General features: G+C 47.5%; 13 protein-coding genes across 14 annotated transcripts; 3 read left to right on the top strand and 10 right to left on the bottom strand.

Annotated features, from left to right (window-relative positions):
• Window positions 1–47: 47 nt before the first annotated feature.
• TERG_03368 (uncharacterized protein) lies at window positions 48–944 on the bottom strand (the record flags this gene model as incomplete). Its single annotated transcript, XM_003236275.2, has 1 exon — window positions 48–944. The coding sequence occupies one exon, from the start codon at window positions 942–944 to the stop codon at window positions 48–50; it is 897 nt and encodes a 298-aa protein (XP_003236323.2).
• Window positions 945–1,725: 781 nt separating this feature from the next.
• TERG_03367 (uncharacterized protein) lies at window positions 1,726–2,772 on the bottom strand. Its single transcript, XM_047748074.1, has one exon. It carries the CDS (start codon window positions 2,388–2,390, stop codon window positions 1,980–1,982), a length of 411 nt encoding a protein of 136 aa, XP_047604048.1. The 5' UTR covers window positions 2,391–2,772; the 3' UTR covers window positions 1,726–1,979.
• A 220-nt stretch (window positions 2,773–2,992) lies between these two features.
• Window positions 2,993–3,403, bottom strand: TERG_11989 (uncharacterized protein; the record flags this gene model as incomplete). Its single annotated transcript, XM_047751016.1, has 1 exon — window positions 2,993–3,403. The coding sequence occupies one exon, from the start codon at window positions 3,401–3,403 to the stop codon at window positions 2,993–2,995; it is 411 nt and encodes a 136-aa protein (XP_047605918.1).
• Window positions 3,404–3,433: 30 nt separating this feature from the next.
• On the bottom strand, window positions 3,434–3,852 carry TERG_11988 (uncharacterized protein; the record flags this gene model as incomplete). The annotated part of the gene is made up of 2 exons (XM_047751015.1): window positions 3,434–3,504; window positions 3,633–3,852. 2 exons carry the CDS (start codon window positions 3,850–3,852, stop codon window positions 3,434–3,436), a joined length of 291 nt encoding a protein of 96 aa, XP_047605917.1.
• Window positions 3,853–4,813: 961 nt separating this feature from the next.
• Window positions 4,814–5,300, bottom strand: TERG_03365 (uncharacterized protein; the record flags this gene model as incomplete). The annotated part of the gene is made up of 2 exons (XM_003236272.1): window positions 4,814–4,921; window positions 5,004–5,300. 2 exons carry the CDS (start codon window positions 5,298–5,300, stop codon window positions 4,814–4,816), a joined length of 405 nt encoding a protein of 134 aa, XP_003236320.1.
• Window positions 5,301–5,797: 497 nt separating this feature from the next.
• TERG_03364 (uncharacterized protein) lies at window positions 5,798–6,960 on the bottom strand (the record flags this gene model as incomplete). The annotated part of the gene is made up of 3 exons (XM_003236271.2): window positions 5,798–6,314; window positions 6,377–6,519; window positions 6,592–6,960. 3 exons carry the CDS (start codon window positions 6,958–6,960, stop codon window positions 5,798–5,800), a joined length of 1,029 nt encoding a protein of 342 aa, XP_003236319.2.
• Window positions 6,961–9,394: 2,434 nt separating this feature from the next.
• On the top strand, window positions 9,395–9,994 carry TERG_11987 (uncharacterized protein; the record flags this gene model as incomplete). Its single annotated transcript, XM_047751014.1, has 1 exon — window positions 9,395–9,994. One exon carries the CDS (start codon window positions 9,395–9,397, stop codon window positions 9,992–9,994), a length of 600 nt encoding a protein of 199 aa, XP_047605916.1.
• A 150-nt stretch (window positions 9,995–10,144) lies between these two features.
• On the top strand, window positions 10,145–10,790 carry TERG_11986 (uncharacterized protein; the record flags this gene model as incomplete). The annotated part of the gene is made up of 2 exons (XM_003236270.2): window positions 10,145–10,291; window positions 10,356–10,790. The coding sequence occupies 2 exons, from the start codon at window positions 10,145–10,147 to the stop codon at window positions 10,788–10,790; spliced, it is 582 nt and encodes a 193-aa protein (XP_003236318.2).
• Window positions 10,791–11,636: 846 nt separating this feature from the next.
• Window positions 11,637–14,381, bottom strand: TERG_03362 (uncharacterized protein). Of its 2 annotated transcripts, XM_047748073.1 has the most exons (3): window positions 12,807–14,381; window positions 11,868–12,747; window positions 11,637–11,809 (listed from the first exon to the last, which is right to left on the bottom strand). In XM_047748073.1, exons 1-3 carry the CDS (start codon window positions 13,371–13,373, stop codon window positions 11,787–11,789), a joined length of 1,470 nt encoding a protein of 489 aa, XP_047604047.1. In that variant the 5' UTR covers window positions 13,374–14,381; the 3' UTR covers window positions 11,637–11,786. The 2 variants fall into 2 exon arrangements, with proteins under 2 accessions (XP_047604047.1, XP_003236317.1); XM_003236269.2 differs by having other exon boundaries at window positions 11,637–12,747.
• Window positions 14,382–14,395: 14 nt separating this feature from the next.
• Window positions 14,396–15,577, top strand: TERG_03361 (uncharacterized protein; the record flags this gene model as incomplete). Its single annotated transcript, XM_003236268.1, has 2 exons — window positions 14,396–14,578; window positions 14,639–15,577. The coding sequence occupies 2 exons, from the start codon at window positions 14,396–14,398 to the stop codon at window positions 15,575–15,577; spliced, it is 1,122 nt and encodes a 373-aa protein (XP_003236316.1).
• Window positions 15,578–15,668: 91 nt separating this feature from the next.
• Window positions 15,669–17,337, bottom strand: TERG_03360 (uncharacterized protein; the record flags this gene model as incomplete). Its single annotated transcript, XM_047748072.1, has 7 exons — window positions 15,669–16,077; window positions 16,131–16,269; window positions 16,332–16,352; window positions 16,409–16,576; window positions 16,632–16,717; window positions 16,785–17,029; window positions 17,089–17,337. 7 exons carry the CDS (start codon window positions 17,335–17,337, stop codon window positions 15,669–15,671), a joined length of 1,317 nt encoding a protein of 438 aa, XP_047604046.1.
• Window positions 17,338–19,216: 1,879 nt separating this feature from the next.
• Window positions 19,217–19,636, bottom strand: TERG_03359 (uncharacterized protein; the record flags this gene model as incomplete). The annotated part of the gene is made up of 1 exon (XM_003236266.2): window positions 19,217–19,636. The coding sequence occupies one exon, from the start codon at window positions 19,634–19,636 to the stop codon at window positions 19,217–19,219; it is 420 nt and encodes a 139-aa protein (XP_003236314.2).
• A 1,430-nt stretch (window positions 19,637–21,066) lies between these two features.
• On the bottom strand, window positions 21,067–21,878 carry TERG_03358 (uncharacterized protein; the record flags this gene model as incomplete). The annotated part of the gene is made up of 2 exons (XM_003236265.2): window positions 21,067–21,188; window positions 21,254–21,878. 2 exons carry the CDS (start codon window positions 21,876–21,878, stop codon window positions 21,067–21,069), a joined length of 747 nt encoding a protein of 248 aa, XP_003236313.2.
• Between the last annotated feature and the right edge of the window lie 395 nt (window positions 21,879–22,273).

The raw sequence follows: 22,273 nt of genomic DNA, 5'->3' as shown, positions 1-22,273 counted from the left end.
GTGTACACTCCGTATATCCTTAGCGCCTATGACGAATTAACTATTGATTAGTCCACCTTTGCAATGACAACACCCGCTCTAAGTACGCCCCCACTGCTTAACCACCTGAACAGCCATCCAGCAACTTGCCATTTGGTATATCCACCAAGCCCCATAATAGCCATGTCCCGGCATCTCTTATCGAGGAATCCAGCTAGGCCCACAAATACATGGTCGGTAATATCCTCGATCACAATGTTTTCCGTTTTATATCCTGCTTCTTCTAGCATAGTTGTATATGTCTCTGGAGAGACAAAATTACCAAACGGGGCGCCAAGTGTAGGCGTCAGGAGACGAAGGAATAACGCGTTGAAGATCCGCTTCAGGCTCGAAGGATTCGATGGAGCAAGAAAGAGGTCGAACGCTAGTAGGTTAGCACGGAGTATGGAGTGTGAATATTTGAATATTTCCCGCCGCGAAGGATAGAAATGATACAGGGTGTCTAGACCCATGACATAGCGTTCCATATTACTGTTGCTATCGTTAATTGAGAAAGCATCGTGGAGAGTCTTCGTTACTTCGTCAGGCCAAGTTGATGGCCGAGCAGCATCGGCACAAAAGAGGGAGATCTTCGAAGGTCTGGTGCTGATTTCTTGCTGGTTTCCATGCAGTATCTTCTGTTGTAGCCTCTTCTGAGCGAATCCATGCTGTACTTTATCAAGCGTAATACCGATATACTCGTCAAATATTCGCGATGGTCTCGCAGAATTCATTGTGAGATAGATGGTTTGCTCTCCACATCCGAACCCAAGGTCTAGAAGGACTCTCTTCTTTGCGGTATTCGGTTCCTCCCGTGCTGTCTCGTCTCTTTCTTTGCCGTTAATTTCGAGACCGGCAGTTCTCAGGACCTTTTCTAGCAATGCTTGACATGCCTCAGGCAGTTCAACACTGGCGTTATCCTGCATCTCAGTCAGCGTAATGAAGTATCGACGGATTTTTGTAGGATATCAACCTTCCAGTAGCCCATGTTCATCCACATGGTCGTTGGAGGAAGCTGAATATTCAATGCTGCATGATCTAAGCCGTACAGCGACTCATCCCGTGCCGTATAATTGGTTTCTATCCTGGTGTTATCGGTTGAGAGTTGCGTGATAAGATATATGGCCATTCCCCTGACCCATGGTAAAAGCCATATCGAGGATGTAATACCAAGTACATAGGCTGCTATAATGGAGATTGGCAGTATATATGATAGCGTATTAGTAGAGAGAGCCATCTTTGCACCTGGAGTAGTTCGAGTGCAGCTACTCCGTACTCTGGGATTTTGAGATGAAATTTTGGTCAGATCCAAAAGAAAGCCTCAGCCTTGGGTATCTGAACAACCAATCAATTAGTTAACTAACTAGTATTTTATTTGTTGTATATTGAAAACCTCAATGCATAATCGCCGCAGAATATTTACTGTATGAAGGATATGTATCACAGTGGCTGAAATTAGTTACATGCTGATCACCAAGCCATTTCATAAATCGTCTTCTTTTACCCGCGTGAACATGACGGCACCCCCTTCAACCACCCCCTTGAGAGGATTCCCTTCGCCATCTGTAGCCCATCCCGCCAGCTCGGTAAATCCACATCTACGATAGAAGGTGTCTTTGCCCTTGGCTGCAAGCACACTAGCTGCGATACCTTCTTCTCGCGCCCTGTCCACTCCCCAGGCCACCAGCTCACGACCATGACCAAGTCTCTGGTATTTTGGCCGCACAGCAAGACAGTTCAGGGACCAGTTGGTCAGACGATGAGGAGGCGATGCATACAGGGCCCCTAGAACTCTGATAAGTGCTTGCCGGACAGACTCTTCAGTGAGCTGAGGAGGTCTAGAAGCAGCTCGGTTGGGGGTTATCAAGGCCAGGAAAAAATTGTGATATATCGATATCAACGGTGATATTACAAGTCCTGTAAGTGGTAGAATCAGCATCTGACACAGCTTAACTAGTTGGCTATTGGATCATAGCTTGATCAAAAGTCTTACTTGGATCCCATTTGCCAAGTGGCTTCCAGACGGACTCCCAGCCAGGTCCCATGCGATGCCACTGAGCAACGCCGGTTATGACCTCTCTTGGGGGCTTGCTAGGCTCTTCTGGGCTTCTATCATCTTTTCGATCATCCGAGGATGCTTCATTCACCTCCTCTGGCTTCTCGTCTTGTTCTATATAGCTCACGATGAAGACGTATGAGTAATTCCACCATTTCTCCCAGCACTTCCGCCGCCAATAGTTCAAATAATCACTTGGATATTCTCGACGTAGCGGATGTAGGAGAGGGCCCATAACCTCCTCTTCATGGAAGCCCTCTGCAAGCGTCGAGGAGATTGCCTCCAGGTCTGAATACCGTGCGAGACGAATCGGCATTTTCTTGGGCGTCGCGGCTTGCTAGCTTGTTGGTTAACTAGTTACCAAAACCGAGGGCTCTCTCGCAAGACATCACTTCTATAACCACCCAGGTGACTGCCACGTTGGTGCTCGTATCGGAGGCAGAAGAATTTCGCAAGTCATGATTATTAGCTAACTAACGGCTCGGCCGACTGGGATGCTGAATAGAAATAATTACATGCAGATTAAGTGGATATCTGGATGGGGATCAAAGTAGAGAGCGAGGGAGCGAGGATTAAGAGGCTGGAAGGAGAATTATTCATACATATAACTAAATACTATCGGTAGCGTTGGGCGGGATATTTTCCTGCGAAGGCTGCGTGGATGATAGGATCTCATATCTTGGTGGTTTTTCTTGATCGTTTTACTTATTGCCAGTGATAGGGCCCTGCCTTCTGTGGAGAGCAAATTAATGACCGCCGAACAGGATTTCGACACGGACAAAGGCGGACAGGGTCTTATACACGGTGTACGGTGCAGAGAAAATCAGGCCAGAGGAGCCGTATTTATAAATACTGTCGACCGTGATCCCAATTGCTGGGCTGAGTGACTCGACCCATTCGAAAAGACTCGTCATTGCCTCAGAATCGTGGTCGTCCGTGACGCAACAAGAGAAAAACCACCTTGTATTTCCCCGGTTCTAAAGTCGGTGAAAGGCGGGAGGGAGTAGAAGGGGTATTTTGCTTAGGAAAATATAACCGGACTGAAACAGCACCGTTCACATATTCATGCACTGGGATTTTGCCAAGGACAGCTGGTGCGACCGGTCGAGTAACTCTGCAAAGTCCACGGACTGAGCTCGCCCGCGGGCAATTGCTGCCGCCTCTGCAAGCTTCGCTGTGAATGTACGGCGTGTAGCAAGATACTCTGATGTGCCTAATGCTGTCTTCTCTCTTCAGAAGCCGCCGCCAAAACTTCGAAAGTGCCGGTAGTAGATGATGGCTGAAAATATGCAGGTCCAGCATAGCAGCAGTTAAGAATGCAGACAACATCAATCGGAATAGACGAAGTAGAAGACAGGTTCAATACAGAGTCTGCGACGTAGTCGAATCGGAAAAAGTTTTGGTATTGGGTGTGGCTTTGAATGTCAGCCCTGTAGTGTCATCACTGACACCATGACCGGCGTAATGTATCAGAACCAGACACCTCCTGGAGAGTTAGGCGAACAGTTCTGAATGGCAGCTGACAGGCGAGCGACCAGCCGTTTCATAACGGTCTAACCTGGCATTTTATCGTTGGGGCTAATGACACATTCCTCAACATTTGAGATTGCAAATATTGAAGCAAGGCCCTTGGAATTATTGAAATTCCTGAACGCTCCGGTATCATCATCCTCAAAGCGCATGGGAAACGCAGTAACATTTTGGTAAGTAGCCTGACATTGAGTGAGGCACAGCTGCAGAGCGGCCTTTATTTGGTCAACACCCGTAGACTCAGCCATTCTGGTATCATAAAATTGGTTAATAGAAGTCACAACATCGTAGAAGGGATCTAATAGGTAGGAGTAGGAAGATGCAGGATAGAAGAATTAATGTGTAAAAAAGAGTGAAGTACGGGCCAGAGACAGACTCCCGCAACAGATATTCAAGCAGTAGCTAGACTACAGAGACCCTGACGAGCAGAGCTTTGGAGCTCAACAGTAAACAAGGTCTATTCGGCGGAGAGCAGCGAGGACGGAGACTTGGGTGTTAACACGAGGGGTTATTGCGTACCACTGAGTGAAACTGTGTGTGTGTGTGTTTAAGAGAGAGAGAAGAGAAATGAAAGTAAACAGGAGGCGAATTCCATTTTTATAGTGCGCAAAAGTGAGGTCATTGCCACTTTGGGAAGGAGGACAGATATCGCCGCTTTGGGACTAGCTCGAAGATCGCCACCACGCGTCTCGGCTATGGCGTTTATTCAACCAACGCCAGAATTATCTGTATTAGTCATCAGATTTGGCTTCATATATTCGAGAGTGAACTACATAAGTATTTAAGTTCGTTAGCGCCGCCAAGTTAAGCGCGAGTTTATCCTCGAGGTCAAGCTTGCCCTTCGGTATGCGAATGACGTTCTGGCATCCATGAGAAACACTTGAGTTTACTAGTTGCTGGGTAGTATTTTGGGATGGTGCGCATAAAAAGTGAATTTCAAGCATAAATAAGGCCGGAGGTACTGGATTATGTTATGAAGAAAGCAGCAAAACAGCCCAGGGAAGACTATGATCGAATGTTGCTAGAATGATACCGATTCTAAAGGGGTAGACTGGACTGGGGCGTGGCGTCTATTCGCGAATGACATATGATATTTGAGTAATTCTCTGTCCGTGTCCAGGGATCCATGTATGAGAATAACAGTCTTGTTCTCTGCACTGGAGGAGTGTGTATCTGATCGCCACGCCCGGCGGACCGGAAACATCCCGTCTAAACGCGAGGGGCAGCTTCAAGTCTCTCCATTGCCGAAGATTCCAAAGCACCTCTATCAATAAGGGACTGGATGAACTGTCTTGCCCAGCTCTGGCAATTCTCACCCTGTGGTGATGAATGTCAGCTCCGCCTCAAGAAGAGAGAAGAGAATACTGAGGTAATTTCTTTGTCTATAGCTCAGACGTACCGCGAAGGGATCAAGGGGGGTGGAGCTTATCCCGGGTGCAGCAATGCTTTGCGCTACGCCAGCGAGCTGAGATTTCCAGCTGTCATCCAGACTCCCGAGAAAGACACAGGAATGTTTCTTAAACTCCTTGCTCAAATCAAACTCCTCCTTAACTTCGAGATTATAGCCATGAAACGGACTACCAATAGCCTGAAACTCTTGCCCGACCTTGCCATTCTCAGTGGTTATCAGCACAGCCCAGTGCGCAGGGGTTTTAACGCTCTCTGGGAAAACAACTAAGTAGGCGTAAAGTGTCATTTTTTGGACTCGTAGAATTTAAGTCTTAGCTGATGGGTTTTGGCGGGGTCGTGAGCCGGAAGTCTGAGTTTTGTAATCCGAATTTGTAATCTGCACGCTTACTGGGCAGTCAGTGAATTACCCCTGGATATCCTGGTTGCATGCCTTGCTGGGCAGAGCGAATAATTGGATATATCAGTCAGCATCTAAGCGCTTCAATCAGGGATATAGAACTTACTTGCACCTTGTTATATCGCTACGATGTTCCATCTGGTTGGAAAAAGACTGATAAGTTAATCTGATATCATTTAAGGAGACCCCTGCGCCCTGCTGTTCGTATATTCATATATATTTAGATAAACATCGTCATTGAAATAATGCGATAGAGCGATAGAAAAACAAGTCGAAAAAAACAACACCGGGTATCAACACATGAGATGCAAGGGGGCTAATATGCATGTATGGTTTAATGCAGAAACTAGGACACTGATAGACAGGGGGATATGAGGCTTTCTACCCTAGTCATGTCGAACGCTGTACCGCAAATCTCGTCGTATTATCATATCATGACTATGTATGCTCAACACCGACTGGTTACCCTGAGAACTCAATGAGTGACCATCGTTATCACCATGGCCAGAGTTAATCTCTAGGCTGTTAACAGCGCTTCGAACGTAGGCTCGATATTCATACTGCTCAGGTCGGAGAAAGCCACACTTACTTGATTCGCTTGGAGTTGGGCCTGTTTGTTTGTCACCATCTGGAACGCTCTTCAAAGATGATAGCTGCACGCCCTTGGAGCCTTCGGCATCTCGTGATGAGCCGTATGGCTCTGACACGTACCCAAGCGTTATACCCATGCCGGTGTGAAATTTGAGTAGATAGCCGCCGAGATTGGGGATGGTGCAGGATACAAGAGAGTAACAAAGCTCAATTTGCTGGTAGACGAGGGGCGCTACAATGCTGACGCTGGGTTTGGATCTTCTGGAGAACGTCGTTATCCGTTCAACGTGGAGAAGTGCGAAAACAACAATCCTGGCATAATGGCGAGTTAGCGTATAGTTACACATCCGCACATTAAAAGAAGTACCACGTACGGCAGCCTAGGCATAAAAGCCATCAATACGCGGGCTTTCCGTGAAGCACTCATTTGAATTCCCCAGATGACTGATATTGCCACTCCAAAAATAACCAGTTCGGTGAATGCGTCTAGTATACTTATAACCTGCCACCTTAGAACCTGTTTAAATAGTTTGCAGTTAGAACCCTCCATATTTGCGGGACAGGTTGATTGTATCTAGGTGCCACTCACTATATCCTTGCAAGAACCGTGAATAAAAGCCATCATTCCGGTAGGGGAACAGTTGATCAATGCCCCCAGCATCGAACCAGCGCCCCAGAGTACGCTTAATAGCAGTACCACATCACATGTCATGATATGTGACCTCATATCTGGGCTGAACAAACGGCGTATCAATAAGATAAGTGATACCTTTGCAAGTAGCAGTCCAAGGAGAAAGAAGACCTCGCTGAGGGCCAGAGATCGCCCGATTCTTCGAATATGAGCCATGCCAAAGTCCTCATCATTTTTCCCCAGCCCGTCAGACAAGCCAAAGAAGATAGATATATATTGTGCTTCAGCAGTCAGCTGAGACAAAAACGGTGTTAGTATATGGTTCATGATTATTTAGGGGTATTGTTGTATAGCAGAAGATATAGCCTGGTGGCTGTCTTACCGTGGCAAAGAAGGCTATCAGATCATCCAGACCATAAAATTCCCGTTTAACGTAGGCTCGTAGTCCCATGCTGAGGACAACGTAGATGGCACAGATAATTGAAGCAACCCAAAGAATACCGCCATGATCGTCAGGCGTCACAGTGGTGAATCGGTCCCCTCCTGTAAAGAGTTGGAGGTCTACATGGATGGACATCTCCGGGGCTTCTTCGATCGCGACTGGATGACCTTCAGACACTCAGCGATGCGCAAGTATCAAGCGACTAAACACAACTCATGTAGCTATCGATATCTGGATGGCCTTCTTTGATTAATAATGTTCAGGGAATCTGGATATACGGTGCATAGTGTAGAAGATTCTTCCGTTATGAGAAGGAAGCAGAATGGATGGATCTGGGAGCGGAACGTAACCCTCTCCACCCCCTGTACTCCGTAGTTAACGGCGAGCAGGAGAAATCAAGAAGCTTTTCAGATCTCCACTCGAGACAAAAAAATTTTCTGTTTTCTTTTTGCGGAAACCGATGCTTTTCGAGGCCATTTACTATGTTGACACGGGGTTGCATAGAGAAGGGTGTCAAATGCGACAGAGGAAACAGCTCTCCGCCCTGTATTCTCCATATGAAAGATCTTCGTCTCCAGCGTCTTGGCCAGCGTGTTATCCTTGCGATTAGCTATTCTGAAGTACCAACTGGCCAACTGAGAATTGGCAGATTTTCCACCAATAAGGCCTTTTGATCCCTGGTCATGATGGATGAGCACAATATGTACAAATTATGACCTAGGTAATTCCCGCGTGGGTGAATTACCCATAAATCATTCCACCCAACGGCGAGCACCCACCCACTATTGGTTAACTTATTTGAGACTTGACAAGATTGGGATCCTCCCTTCCAGAGCTTCCGCCTGGCCAAGCTGCAGGCGGGATCGCCCTTTGCTCAACCAGGATCTCGGCCGTCTTGCTGTTAGTTTTGCCGCCGTGTGCTGTCGTCCAGATAACAAATTGGCGCCCAGAGCGTGGGAAAGCTCTGGCGTCTCCCGTACCCTTAAAAGGCTGCGGTCACCGGGGAGAACGGACCGGAATTTGGCCTTACGAAAGAGCCAACGGGTGGGGCGCCTCCGTCGAATCTCCCATGGTATAATTGGATAGCAGTCCCTGCAGCTTCCCTACTGTCTTGGGGCGGAAAACAGGGGATGCCCAGCCGAACGAGCTTCATCCTTCTTCCCAGCAAAAAGAAGGGGTCGGTATTTTCCTTCCGAAGCTTGCAAACAACGCTAGGGTTGGGCTAGAACGGAACGAGAGCAAGCTCCCGTCGTGTCTCGTGTCTGCACGGCGGCCCTCTGGCTGACTAGGCAAAATTTCTCTTGTCAGGCTTGCTTCGCTGTAGGTCGGAAGTATGCCTTGGTCAGTCGAAACGATTCATGGACGTTCTGGCATGCATGTAACCATGCAACGCCGGCGCGATGGTACGAACCAAGCTGGGACTATCACTTAGGACTGGCGAATGGATAGCTTCGGGGTGAACGAGGGCCCTGGCTCACTCATGGGAAATTTACTTACGCTGGCCCTCCTCCCCCCCCCCCCCCCCCATAGCATAAACCCAACTTGGTAGGTCAGTCGCCGAATACCTCGGGGCCTTCGTCACTTCAATCCAGGGTACAACTGTCCTGTTCGCGATATATATATCACTATCAATTTCACATCCCGTGTGTTTGCGAGCTTCTTGCGCTCTTCTCCATCTCTTCCAAACCTCATACGTTTGAGTTTTCGAACGATCAGCAGACGCAGGTTGTTTGAAGGAGCCGCTCCGGTTCAGGCTAAATTTGCGCCGCCGGTGGTTATATATACGCAACACCTCTAGGAATCAGGGAAGCAGAAGGTGGTGGCCGATAGGTGGGAACTTGGGTTTCATCATGGGCGGAACATCTGACATTGAGGTTAACGATGCCGGATCTGATGTCCCTGGGGACACTTTCATCAGCCTGCGAGATGGCACCGCAAACGATGTGCAGGATATGAAGCGGATGGGCAAGCAGCAGCAGCTCCAAGTGAGTGAACAGTCCAGTGGGTTGGTGGGCAGCATGTCGTACCCAGCATGGAATGCCCTTACTCTGATTGTCTTCTAATGCGACCATCTTGCTGCAACATAGCGTAATTTTGGCTTTCTATCTATATTTGGCTTCTCCATGATCCTGATGAGCACATGGGAGAGCACTCTTGGGTGAGTGTTCGAAAGACTCGAACCTGACTGACTGTTTTATTATCTACCAATACTGACACGGTCGCAGGACCGCAGCTTTTGGCCTTGGAAATGGAGGAACAGCCGGGTTGATCTATGTTTACCTTGGGACTGTCGTTGGGTTTTCGCTGGTGATCGCATCGATGGCTAAGATGGCTTCCATGGCGCCAACAGCTGGTGGCCAGTATCACTGGATTTCAGAATTTGCGCCCCAAAGTTCTCAGAGGTTTCTCTCCTATATTATCGGCTGGTTGTGTGTGCTTGGATGGCAGGCTGGTACAGCGTCCTCCTGCTTCCTAGCCGGGACTGAGATCCAGGGACTAGTTATCCTTAACTATGACAACTATGAACCCCAGCGATGGCACGGAACCTTGATGGCGATGGCTGTTATTGCACTTTGTGCCCTTTTTAACACGATCCTTGCGAAGCGACTCCCGGTGGTCGAAGGTGTCGTTCTTATCCTCCACGTTGCTGGCTTCTTTGCAATTTTGATTCCACTGTGGATTCTTGCCCCACGGTCTTCCTCGAAGGATGTATGGACAAAAGTCGAGGATGCGCAAGGATGGGGCAGCAAAGGACTGGCCAGTCTAGTTGGAATAATCACGCCCGTCGTGTCACTCCTGGGAGCTGATGCTGCAACTCACATGTCTGAGGAGTTGAAGAACGCATCGAAAACGCTACCTAAGGCGATGCTCGCAACCGCCTTGTTTAATGGTTCTCTAGGTATCATAATGGTGATGTAAGTCGTTCGCCTGGTTTCACGTAATACTGGTTTATGATTTCAGGGGCTGATAGCCAGTTATAGCACTTTCTGCTATACAATCGGTGATGTTGAGAGCGTCCTTGCAACACCAACGGGATACCCCTTCATCCAAGTATTTTATAATGCCACCATGTCTAAGCCAGGCGCCACTGCTATGACAGCAATCATGACTTCGCTGTCCATCTTCTGTGGCATGACGAACATGGCTACTGCTTCAAGACAGCTCTTCGCATTTGCCCGAGATAACGGCCTTCCTTTCGGCACATTCTTCCAAAAGGTACGACATTTTCAAAAGACTTTTGCCTGGGTCATAAGAAAGTTACTGACTCTGAAATCCATAGGTTCCAATTGGGTGGGATATTCCACTCAATGCCATCATTTTCACTGTCATAGTGAGTTCGCTGCTCTCTCTTATCAACATCGGTAGTACGATTGCGTTCAACCAAATCACCTCCCTTGGCCTTTGTGCGCTGTTATCCAGTTACATTGTTTCCATCTCCTGTATGGCTCTCAAGAGGATACGCGGCGAAAAACTGCTTCCCTCGCATTTCCGCATGGGTTCTCTTGGCCTGCCCATTAACCTGCTCTCCATTGCCTTCCTGGTGCTGGCATATATTTTCTGCTTCTTCCCGCCAGCACCAAAGCCGGCGCTAGATGCGATGAACTGGAGTGTCGTTATTTACTTTGGAGTGTTGTTATTTAGTCTGATATACTTTGCCTTCCGAGGGAGACATAAGTATGTTGGGCCCGTGGAGTATGTGAGAAAAAGCGCTTGATCTAGCTCTGATATATTTTCAAATTCGTTTGGGCGGCATTTTCGTATAAAATAGCTTGTTAATGTGTATTTCAACGTTCTTGACGTTATATTTTTCAGTCTAGAGGCCATCATTTCGACAACCTGATTGTATAACCGCATTTGAACCGGGTTGCAGAGATTTAAGAAGAAGCCTAAACTGGTAGAACTGTTAGTCTGTAACTTCATTTACTTACCTGCTTTGGTTTTTACGTATTTGCTCTCAGGTGGGATAGTCAGAACGGTCTTCCAATTCCCAAGAAAAATGTATGAAAGTAGATTTCGAAACGTATTAACCTGCAATGATGACTTCAGATGGTGTTTCTCATCAGTTATCCGTTTGCAGAACTTTGATCGGCCATAGTTCCATAACAAGAGCGAAGTCACGATACGGGCGAAGCCAAAATGGGGGTGATAAAGCTGTGTGAATGTTGGTAGGCAATGATTTTACCAGTCACAGCTGTATTGTCCTGATGTAAGGGCAAGGTCGGGATATAGATGGCTGTATATGATGGATGTGCAAGTGTTACGGTAGGTAATTCATAGATAGGGCGTAATTTAGTGTCCAATGTGAGAAGGGAGACGAGGAGGGTGGGCAATTATGAGTCGGGCTAGGTAGGATAACATGGTAAAGGCAGATAGATCCTGATTTGTTCTTAAGGCGGCACGATGAGCAATTTCGTAACAAGTAGCGGGATAGAAATACACCAGTGAAGGAATTACATCCAGGGAACCCGTGATAGTAGAGAGGAATGCCACAAAAAGAGATGTCAAAATAGGAAGCGTAGGAAGTAGAGAGTTGCAAGTTAAAAATACTTCGGTAAAAAAAAAAAAAAAAAGAAAAGAAAAAGAATAAGACTGAGGATTGAGGAAGTATGTTTTTTGTTTAAAGGAAATCAAGGACTTGGCCAGAGGACATTAAGCGCCCGAAATACTATGGTTGCAAAACAAAAAAGGGATCACGTAGTTTCATACCAAATTAGACTCGGTGTTTTTCACTCTCTATAAGGTGAAGTGGTTAGCATATTGTTCGGGTATTAAATGTGAGAAGTCAACTAACCAAGTCGTGAATAGAGCATGTACAACGCCATTTGGTTGCACTCCTGAGTACCAGTTATAGTGACCAATCGCTCATTGCTGTTATCTTGGGGCTCGTTGATCTTGATAACGCTACCACTGAGGTGTCGAATCTCGTTGATCTTTGCTCCTCCCTTCCCAATGATTGCGCCTACCATGTCGTTGGGTATGTAAATTTGCTGGGTCAGTGGTTGACCAGGAACGGCTGCACCCATTGGTGGGCCATTTGGAGGGACGTGGCCACCATGCGGAGGCTGAGGAGCGCCATATGGAGCTGGTTGATGAGGTCCAGCTCCGGTATATCCCGTCCGTGGGGAGGCACCGTAGTGAAGACTCGGCTGTGGAGCATGGGGGTGAGGAGCAGGCTGCTGCATATATGGAACACCATATCCTCCAGGGGCAGCACGGTTGGCTTGAGGATTGTTCCGGCGCAGGCTGTCGGGATGTCCGTATTGTCCTCCAGCTGGCTGGGGAACGTATGGCACGACCTGCATACCACCGGGGACGACACCAGCAGGGCCACCACTTCGGGTGGCATAAGCAGATGCAGCAGGGCCGCCAAATCTCTCAGTCAACTGCTCAACCAATGTGACAGCAACGTAGTAGGTTGCAATGTGCACGGCGTCAGCAACACCAAGAATAACAAGTGATCGCTCAGTAGAGAGGGGGAGGCAAGAGTCCGAAGCATTGAGACGAGCACCAGATGCCTCTTGGATCTCACGGATGCGAACACCCGATTTGCCAATGATAGAGCCGATGAGAATATGAGGGATGAGAAGACGGAGAGGGTAGGTCTTGGACTGGGCAGTTGAGGGTGCTTCAAGTGGCTCATTGTTTAGGGTACGAATAATCAAACCAAAAGCCTATAAATAGTTAGAACAAGAAATAATACCAAATTATATAAAGTTGTATGTGACCATACCTTTGCGACTGCATCTTGCATGCCACTAACGGTCAGGATTCTCTCCACTGCTCCGCGAGAGTAGTCGCTAACGGTACATTTGGCGCCAGACAGACGTCTAATCTGAGAGACGTTTTCTCCACCTTTGCCAATAACAGTAGCAGCCTCAGCGCTGGAAATGACGGCTCTGATGTGTACCCAGCCAGTTTCGTCCTGAGCAGGTTGGCTGGTAGTTGGAGGGTTGGACGTAGCACGGTCGTTGTGAGAAGCTGTGGATTGAATTGGCTGCGTCTCCAAGGCAGGAGCAGGAGCGGTTTTGCCATTGTTAGGGGCATCAGGGACTAGCAAATCACCTTGACCATCCTTGACGCCATTTTCACCACCAGCACCATTTTCGGTGCCGTTCACACTCTTTTCGTTGGTGGGCTTATCACCTTCTTGGGCTTTCGATTCATCGCCCTCAGCCTTTACGACCTTATCCAAAGCTTGACGCTTGGCCTCCGGCTGGTCATTGGGCCCGGAAGGTGAAGATGGGTCCTCGAGGGGTCGTTTAGTCGACGGACCGGCTGAAGTTGGCGAAGCAGACATGGCTGAAAAGCGCGTGTATAGGTATTTAGTGGTTTATTGCAACCTTTTTTGCTCCTTTTCTGTCGTTTTTTGCGGTAATCGATCACCTACGTTTGAGAGCAGAGGAAGACTGAGAATAAAAACAGGGTAGAAGCCGGAGTGAAGCTGAAATTTTCTTTAGATTTTTTCTTTCTTTTCCTTGCTCTTGTCAAATCGGTCTTTTCTTATGTACACCAGGAGTTCCCAAGGAAAACTTGCTGGTGCAGTGGTCGGACTGAGAGAAAGGTGATGGGAGGTGTGGTGTTGTTGAGAGCGGAATTGGTGTAGATAGATAATGTGAGGGTGCAGGACGTGTTGATTTGTGTAAGATTCGAGCGGTTGAGTGGTGGATAAGGATGCGAGAGTAAGGTTGATATGTAATTTTTTTCCCGAGCCCAGAAGCTCTGAAAGAAGGACAGTGGTGTTTGTGGGAGAGATTAGGAGGCGTGGTGATTTGGAGTTGAGCAGACGGGTTTAACGAGAACGTCACCACTCAGCGAGCAGGAAAACAAAGGATAATTGACGACTGTGTCTGAAAACGCAAGTGAATAAAAGGCGAAGGGCCAGAAAACGAAACTTCTAGCTTGTTTGCCCAAGTATGGATCGAAGCTGCTGAGACGCGGACGGGTGGGTTCGGACGTGACGGCTGCGCGCAGGACACCAAACAAAGGAGCTTGGCGAGAAAAGGGCCACCGAAAAGTGTCGACTCAACGGCGAGAACCTAGCAAGACAACGCCAGAGGGCTCGCTCTTCGTTTGGCGATGCGAAAGTGCTGAAGCTGGAGATGAAGTCGAGGTTGAAGCTCGCAAAGTCGAGAGTTGAGGTTGAAAAAAAAGAAGTTAGGGGTATTTGCGCTAGTCCGCTTTGGGACATCCGGGGTAGGTCACGTGAATCAACATCGCGAGCAGCCAAGGAGACGAGCAGAAAGGAATGGGGCAGAGGCAGAAGACAAGCGGACGACAAAAAGCAGACGAGAAGCAGACAATAAGACAAGGCGGGACAGGATGGTGGCTGAAGAGGTGGTTGAGAGGATACGGGCCTACCAGGAGTCGTGCCGGGAGATTGAGAAAGAGCGTGAAAAAGGCGCGTTGACAGCCGCCGACTACGAAGAATACAACAGGCAGATAGACAAGACACTGCGTGGCCTACGCGAGCAGGTCCAGCGACAGGAATCTGCTTTGAGAGAGGTATGTCATCTGTGTTTGGCCGACACGATATGTTTTGGCCTGTCTAACCAGTGACTATAGCTTCGTGCGTCTACAAATCCTCTGGGGCTACCGCGTCCACACTTACAGCCACATGAACGACTGGCACAGACACGTAGGGCTATCCAGGCATACAAGTCGCTCTTATCTGATGGAGAGCCGCAGCTCCCAGCCCCGGACTCGCCATTGAATGGTCTCTTGGCTATTCGGGAAGCTCGTCGATTGGTTCAAGAATTCAAACATACCATTCCTTCAACAGCAGAACAGCTTGTCCGTGATCGTGAGAGACTAAAATCCGAAGAAGCCGATCTACAAGACGGCAATGCAATAACTACTGAACTCCAACGGAGAATACAGGATATTCGCCAGAATGGACACGGCGAGGATGATACAGGACGGAAGAAATCAAGACACGACTTGAACCGAGCTGCAAAAGAGCAGATTAGACAATACCGAAGGAAAGGCATTGAGATAGATGAGAAAACTGCAGAGCTGCAAAGTGCATTGAAGGAGTTTATTGAGGAACATCTTGCACCGATGCTTGCAGCAGAGGACATCGGTGGGCCGGTTGTTGGTGATCAGGTTGAGGTGGCTGATTCAACTCTTGAAGCTGGATATACAGCAAGAGGCAAAGAACGCAAAGCCTCCAGGGTTAGCAGCGGGCAGAGTGCTGGTAATAAGAAGCAGCAGCAGCGCATAGATGAGCTAATTCACCGTGGCAAGAGTAGGCGCGATGGAGAGGATGAGGACGGCAATGAGGAAGATGATGCTAGAATCAGTAACCCAAGGGAAGCTGCTGCGCAAGAAATGCAGTCTCTTCTTGAGTCGCTGCTAAGCATGGCGACTACGTCATCATACGTTGAACTAGACCAAGACTCCGCGGCTTCGAGGTTCCTAGTCAAGGCCAAGATTGCGCAATTCCATCCGCGAGATTCACAGAAGCTCCGACTGATCGATGTTGCAAGAGAAATAGCAGACTAGAAGACGCATATATATTGACTCTATGGATGTGTTTTTGTCGACGGCACATGTCCAAGACGCCGCATATCATTTCCAACACAAATTTATACTTCTAGTCAATCGTATCATCACGAAGAGCAAACAGCTGCGCAATAAGTTCAGCGGAATCTGAACGCAGTCCGTTGTGGTACATCGTGTTGGTGATGAACTGTTTGCAATTGTGAATAGTGGCAGCTGTTTCGTTGGCGTAGCTGAAGTGCACGTACATATCCTCGACATATGTAGCGGAATACACTGGCACCTCGTTGCGCGCGAGCTGTTCCTTATCATACAACTGCGGCCAGTCATTGTAGGAAGCAAGAATATCGGCTACCTCTTTGAGCTGGCCGAGTTCTGTGGACGACTCAAACCAGTGTTTGTATACCATCTCCCCAGTGAAGTAGATGCCATCAGGATTATGAGCGCCTCGGAAGCCAGAGAACTTTGGTAGTAGTCTTTCGGCAGCCCAGTTTGAGGCCTCCCTACGGTATCACGTTAGATTCTGATATTGACTCGATCAGGAGAGACGTTTTACCCTTGGCAGTAGATAGATTCATGCATTATGGCATATAGAATGCCGTTGTCTGCACTCGTGTCGTTCTCAATCAGAGATAAAGTAGGTCGTGTGAGGAAGCCAAAAGTATCCAGTTCATTAATGCACTTCAAAATTATGCCTGATATTTCGACATTGTTAGTCAGTGAATAAGTATAATGTAAGTTATTGATGGTATCATACTATGAACTAAGCCGATGCCCCCTATATGCATATGTTAGTCATTGGTTACGAGAAGTCACCTGCGAAGTATGGCGTACCTTTCATTCCAAAATGAATTCCTAGCTGGAGAAAGCGTTCCGGAGTTAACGGTGAGCCATCGGGGAGCTTAACATCGTGGGTTTGGAGATGCTTGAGTATAATCCGCACTCGATCTTCGTCTTCGGGGAAAGTGGAATAGTACACTTTATTCCGGGACTGGACCTTGTCTGTAGATGTCAGCTGTATATTAAACTAAAAATAGCCCAATCTATCCCAACTTACCGTAGGTCCTCTCGTACACAGGATCAGGCTTTGACACAAGAGGGGGTAATCCACCAGTTGTGAAGACTTCTTTAAGTCCCTCAGGACTAGATGATGAAGGTTAGATTTGCACGACAATCTATAGCAGGTGGATTTGAAGGAGTAGTTACTCACTACTTAGAAACATACGTGACGGCACAGAATCCTCCAAAACTCTGGCCAAGGACGCTCCATTTCTGCTTATCTGGAGGGTAATAAGCAGTCAATAGTTTACGCACTGCTTCACAGTCTCGCACGATATTATCGGCACGGAATAGCCTAAGATATTCGGCTTGCTTTACTGCGTTTCCCTGAAGAGCAAGCGTCGCAGCGGTTATAGGGGTTGAAAGCCCTGTTCCTCGCTGGTCAAGGAGAAGGATCTAATCAAGAAATTCAACAAGGTGTTCTACAGTTACTCATCCCGATTCTGGAGACTCACCTGGAATCCTCGATCCAGCAATGGCCCAACCCAGCCTACCTCCTGAGGTTGTGGGCAAGCTCCTCCTGGTCCACCCTGCAGGAAAACAATCCAGGGTAGCTGTCTGTCTTTATCATCGAGAGAGGACCCTGGAATTCGCCGCTGCACACTCCTGGCGAACAACCGGAGCGAAGTGGAAGACGGGTTTGAGTAGTCTAAAGGGACATCGAAAAGGAGCTCAGATACCCTCAGTCTTCCTATGGTAGCCATTAGCAAAAACGCAATAGTAGATTGTGTTGTGATACTCGGTTAACTATGCATGATGTGACTCAAGATTAGCTGCACTAACCAGGTACATTTTGCCAGTACCGGCTCAACAATTTTGCTGCTTGCATATCTTCTACCATAATATATTTAGATGGCGTTCCGCAGCTGGCTGGCCTTGTTATATGACAAGCAGGAGATAAACAATCAGCCTTAGCTTTGCTAGAATGGTTCGATTGGCGTTGTTGAATAATGCTTGATACCCGTCGTCCGTCTCTTTAGGCTTTGGGAGTGTCAGCTTGGCGCTAAAATCGGCTATTTCCCCCCCACTATTAGTTACTTTCATGGTTTTATTGGTGGGAGTAAATCATATCAAACAATGATATGCTATTAAACTGCAGGAATTTACTGGCATCAATTGATAGGTGCTAGTTACAAGTAAGTCGACTATGAAGGTCAGGACCTGAGCCAGAAGGCGTTCTGTCTCCGATTCCTTCAACTAACTTTGTTAGATTCTTGAAACTCAACGGTAAAGATAGTCCGTATTGTTCAACAATATATATAAATGTATATCCAATGACTCCATGGATTCCGGGCTTGATTCATCTCGACTCTTGGATCCAAAGAATATCACGGGGTTAGGCCGTTTTCCCCTTTACATGATTAAGGTATCAGGAGGGAAGTTCCCAAGTTTAATGAAATAATGACCTAGGAATGGAGAGAGGATGAGAGACAGTAGGTTCATTGATTCTTCACCTCTATTCTAGATGGAAATCCTAATTTGAACTAATCTTTCTCTATCAACGTACGATCCTTTAAGTAATTTCCATCTTTCGAGCTGGAAATGTTTGGCTTCATAGAAGAATCAGCGTCAACGCGGCTGCTGACTAAAACATTCACGTGACAATGAAGGAATAATATTAATCCGGTATGATACATAAGCACGGGCCACATCGTCCCTGTTGTGACGACAAAAACATACAAACAAACCAGGAGGACATGAAGTGTTTTTTTCTGAACTTGCATCTATATCACTACGGCGTGCCATATTCTGGCTATTTTGCTGCTATCAATGTCTCGGAGGTACAGAAAGCCGCCTCACTACTCCATCTTCCGTGCATCTTTGGCCCAGCAAGCCTAATGCGTCGTCCCAACGGGTTTCTTCGCGGTAGCCACGATGGCAACCCAACTCATGGGAATAAGCCTATCAACACCATACCTTGATGTGAAGTAGCCCGAGACTGCTGATGCAAAACCCGGCCCGTACTTCTCCCTTTGCTCCTCGTTCCAGAACCTGGCGGGTATATGCGACATAATTGGACCCAGTGCTGGCATGATCTCCGATTGGTTGCTTGTTGCCATGGTCATTTGCACGAGTTGTACTTGGATATCTTCGAGTCTCCGTTTCTGCAACTGATCTTCAACCCAAGTGGGGTCATGCCATTCATCGCCGCTGCCGAGTGACATTAGAAATTCATCGGACGTGGGCTGCGGGAGGTCAGGGGCCATGGTAGCAATGACAGCATTGATATCATCGCTCCATCCGGCTATTGAAAGGACATGGGTTCAGCAGGCAAATTTGGGAGTCATCAACTGCCGCAGATATAGCTTGGCGGGCTAGCGTTAGGTGTCAGGTCCTAGGGCATACGTACTCTTTTTCCAGGTGGTGAATGCGAGTGTTCCACCCGGCCTTAGAATCCGGAGGCACTCTATATACTAGGTTATCAGTTGATGGCTATTCCTGGTATACAAAGTCTGGCTACAAGGATTGAAAAGGCCTCACCGTCTAGGCTCTCCTGGGGCTTTGGCACACCCATTATTGCTGAAGGGCTCAAAACGTCAGCAAACTGATTACCTTTGTCAAGGAGATATTTTCCGTATAAAACTAACCAAAAGCAGCAAACACATGAGTGTAACTGTTAGCCGGCAACCCGGTCTCCTGCATATCCACGACTGCAGCGTCGGTGTTTTCCCATCCTTCAGCTTCTATCTTTTCCTTGACCACATTGATCATTGCCTCAGACAGGTCTGCACATGTCAACGTCCACTTGCACCCGGTCTTCCAATCAGGAAGCATCTCATGCAAAACGGCCGAGACTGCCCCTGTCCCGCAAGCATTGTCCAGTATAGACAGTGGTTCCTCCTCATTCCGAATGGATAAGATACCTGATTGCTCGACCAACGACCTAGCAAAAGCAATGGTCACCTTTTCCGCAGAGCGGTAGCCCTCCACGACTTCTGGATCTTTCCATATGGCTTCGGAGCACTGTTTCGGCTTGGAGGTGGTAAGAGCGTCAGGCCCCATGCTTGGGAATGATTGTGATATGGCTAAGAGCAGTATCAACACGAACTTGAGATAGAAAGTGTAGGTGAATGTATGCTGATAGCTGAGGCTATAACATGAGGAGTGGGGAAGTGATATAAACACGATATATTGTCACCCGAACAACAGAGCCGGACACTAATATCACCTGTTTCTTGGCAACAATGCCCCCGAGCAAGGCAGAAAATTTGGAATGATACTCAGCTGCCAACAGCCGCTATTAACCAATAAGATAGTAGTGCATCCGGAGGACTTTTATTTGCTTACGTCGGGCTAGAACCTATATGACTCAGCTTACTACCCCTGTCTCTCGAACGGCATGGTGGGGTAAATCTGATGCCTGTATGACAGCTCTGCCCTATGGAATCCATGATGCGGAAGTTCGTTCACCATGATGTGGATCTCTGTTTCGTTCATAGAAAAGCTGATGAGTGATCCATTAATTCTATATCACCCTCAGCTTGTAGGGCCATCTACAGCATTGGCTCCTCTCCCTGCCCTGCTGCGGGGCAGTCCGGCTGCAAACACTGCCCATAGTGCCAGCCCCGATGTTTGCCGTGGACTTGGTTTCCCTTTCAGGCCCCAGTCGACGCCGGCACCGCCCAATTCTGCATAGTGTTTGCGTATATTGAGTTGAAGTTACATAACCAAAACGAGCAAAGTCCGGCCCTGTGGGGCGTTGATTAGGCTTGTGGGGTCACGGGCTGGTCCGTAAGTTAATTTTCCAACATCCCCACCATTCAATAGTAATCATCAAAATGAGCTACAACTACGGAGTATATCTGATGGTTATGGGATACGCAAATCTCGGCGGTTAACAGTTTGGATGAATAATTGCTCTTTGATATTGACATAAAACTTACGCAGTGTGACTTTAACTAAAACAGTTTTCTTAGCAAGAAGTATCTGTGCCGAATAGTACGAAGGGTCTCTCACTCTCCAGTATTTCTTTGGCTATTGGGCACGGTATTGCGGAGGAACTAAGCCCGATAATAGAACTACCAATTGATTGCAATCTCTTGTATATAGCGGTTTTATCCTTGGGTATAGTTGCTGGCACATAGACTCTAATACGGAATCTGGGCCTTAAACATTGCGGGACTTTGCAACGTCTCTCTCGGCAACTGCACTTACGTGACGAAGCAGATGCGAATAATCCCTGCAAGTCACACTCGCTAACGGCTAGCCCACAACTCTATCAACGGTTATGATAGGCTGGAAGCCAATATAAGTGTGTTTACAGGGACCCTAACCTACAGCAACTTAAATGCTCATGTTTATGCAAGAACACATATTGACGCTATGTACCTTTCACCTTGTTCAAAAGTCGGAGGCTAACTAATCTTAAGTGATACATGAGCTGGGAAGTTGCAAGTTGTGGGAGGTAACCTGCACAAGTTTGACATAATCGTTTACTTATGGGCCTCGATGTGCTGGTGGACGTGCTGGGTATCCGCATAGGCCCTTAATTCAGTGATCTTCCCATCGTGGTTGAAGCGCATGAGAACAGCCATCTCGTGATTCCATGGGGTGTCTTAGCAAGGTGATTGTTAGCCGAAGAGGAATTCTGAATCTTTGAAATCTATCAAATAAACTTACTGTTCTGGGTGGTTGCAGTGCTGTGGAGAACAGCAGCCTTCCATTCGTCTTTTTCGCCGCCAATGACATGCAAAACACTGCCCTTAATCGGCTTGTTGACATCAATAATGGAGTTCAAGGATGGCATGTCATCGGACTGAAGGTGCTCCTTGAAGGCATCAAGACCGCGGTGCTTTCCATTCAAGTGAAACTCGTGGCCGGAAATGTGAACTTCAACATCATCGGAGAAGAGCTCGTCCAAATGTCCGAACTGGAAGAGGCTTTCAGAGTCATCGGTGAGGTCGGACTTTTGGAGTTTGGAGTGGAATTGAGATTCCAAGAGAGACTTGATTTCGGCGTTGGTTGGGTAGCCCATTTTGGTGGTGATAACAGGAGAGATTGCAGTGAAGCTGTAGATCTGAAGCGATAGGGTTTCTGATATTGATGATAATGGTGATGATGATGAGTAGATAGAAGCTTGCTTGGTGAAGGATAGTAAGGGCCTTTTATATTCAAAGGGTCTCCGTTTACAGTTATATTTTTGTAGATGCCAGCTGAGATGTAGACCAGGGGGGATTGAAAATGCATTGTCAATGTAACCCATATAGACAAGGTATTGAACCCTGAATTCAGCTGTAAGAACCATGACGGGCAATGCCGGAAAAAGATTCGACCTTGGCTCGCTAAGAGTAACATCAACGAGGGTATTACTAGTTGGGTGACTGGTTGCTAATGCATGGAAGCGCTCTATGTGGATGTCAACAACAGCTGAGTTAACGAAGGATCAGGACCCGCTTAAGCAGGTAGCACGTCGTCATTTTTCCAGCTAACCGTTCACATGAGTAACAATTGTAGCTGAGAAGACAACTGGGATTTGTGGTATCAGCGAGCAATTAACCTGCAGTTCAAAAAAACATTTATCATCACCCGTTTACTTGACAGTAAATACCGACATATTCCTCTCAAAAGAAGAAAACTCGACATTTTTTATTAATAATATTGCGTAGTTTGGGTGGCTAGACACAGTCTTCCCGTTATTTT

The sequence above is a fragment of the Trichophyton rubrum genome (genome assembly GCF_000151425.1).
Source record: "Trichophyton rubrum CBS 118892 genomic scaffold supercont2.3, whole genome shotgun sequence".
Classification (NCBI taxonomy): Eukaryota; Fungi; Ascomycota; class Eurotiomycetes; order Onygenales; family Arthrodermataceae; genus Trichophyton; species Trichophyton rubrum.
This window is presented reverse-complemented; position numbering and strand designations above follow the sequence as displayed.

Coding starts and splice junctions, on each gene's coding strand:
- TERG_03367 (XM_047748074.1), bottom strand. CDS start 2,390: ATGCCGATTCGTCTCGCACGGTATTCAGACCTGGAGGCAATCTCCTCG.
- TERG_03362 (XM_047748073.1), bottom strand. CDS start 13,373: ATGTCTGCTTCGCCAACTTCAGCCGGTCCGTCGACTAAACGACCCCTC. Junction 12,748..12,806: donor TGCAAGATGCAGTCGCAAAG/GTATGGTCACAT, acceptor AACTATTTATAG/GCTTTTGGTTTGATTATTCG. Junction 11,810..11,867: donor CATGCTCTATTCACGACTTG/GTTAGTTGACTT, acceptor TTCACCTTATAG/AGAGTGAAAAACACCGAGTC.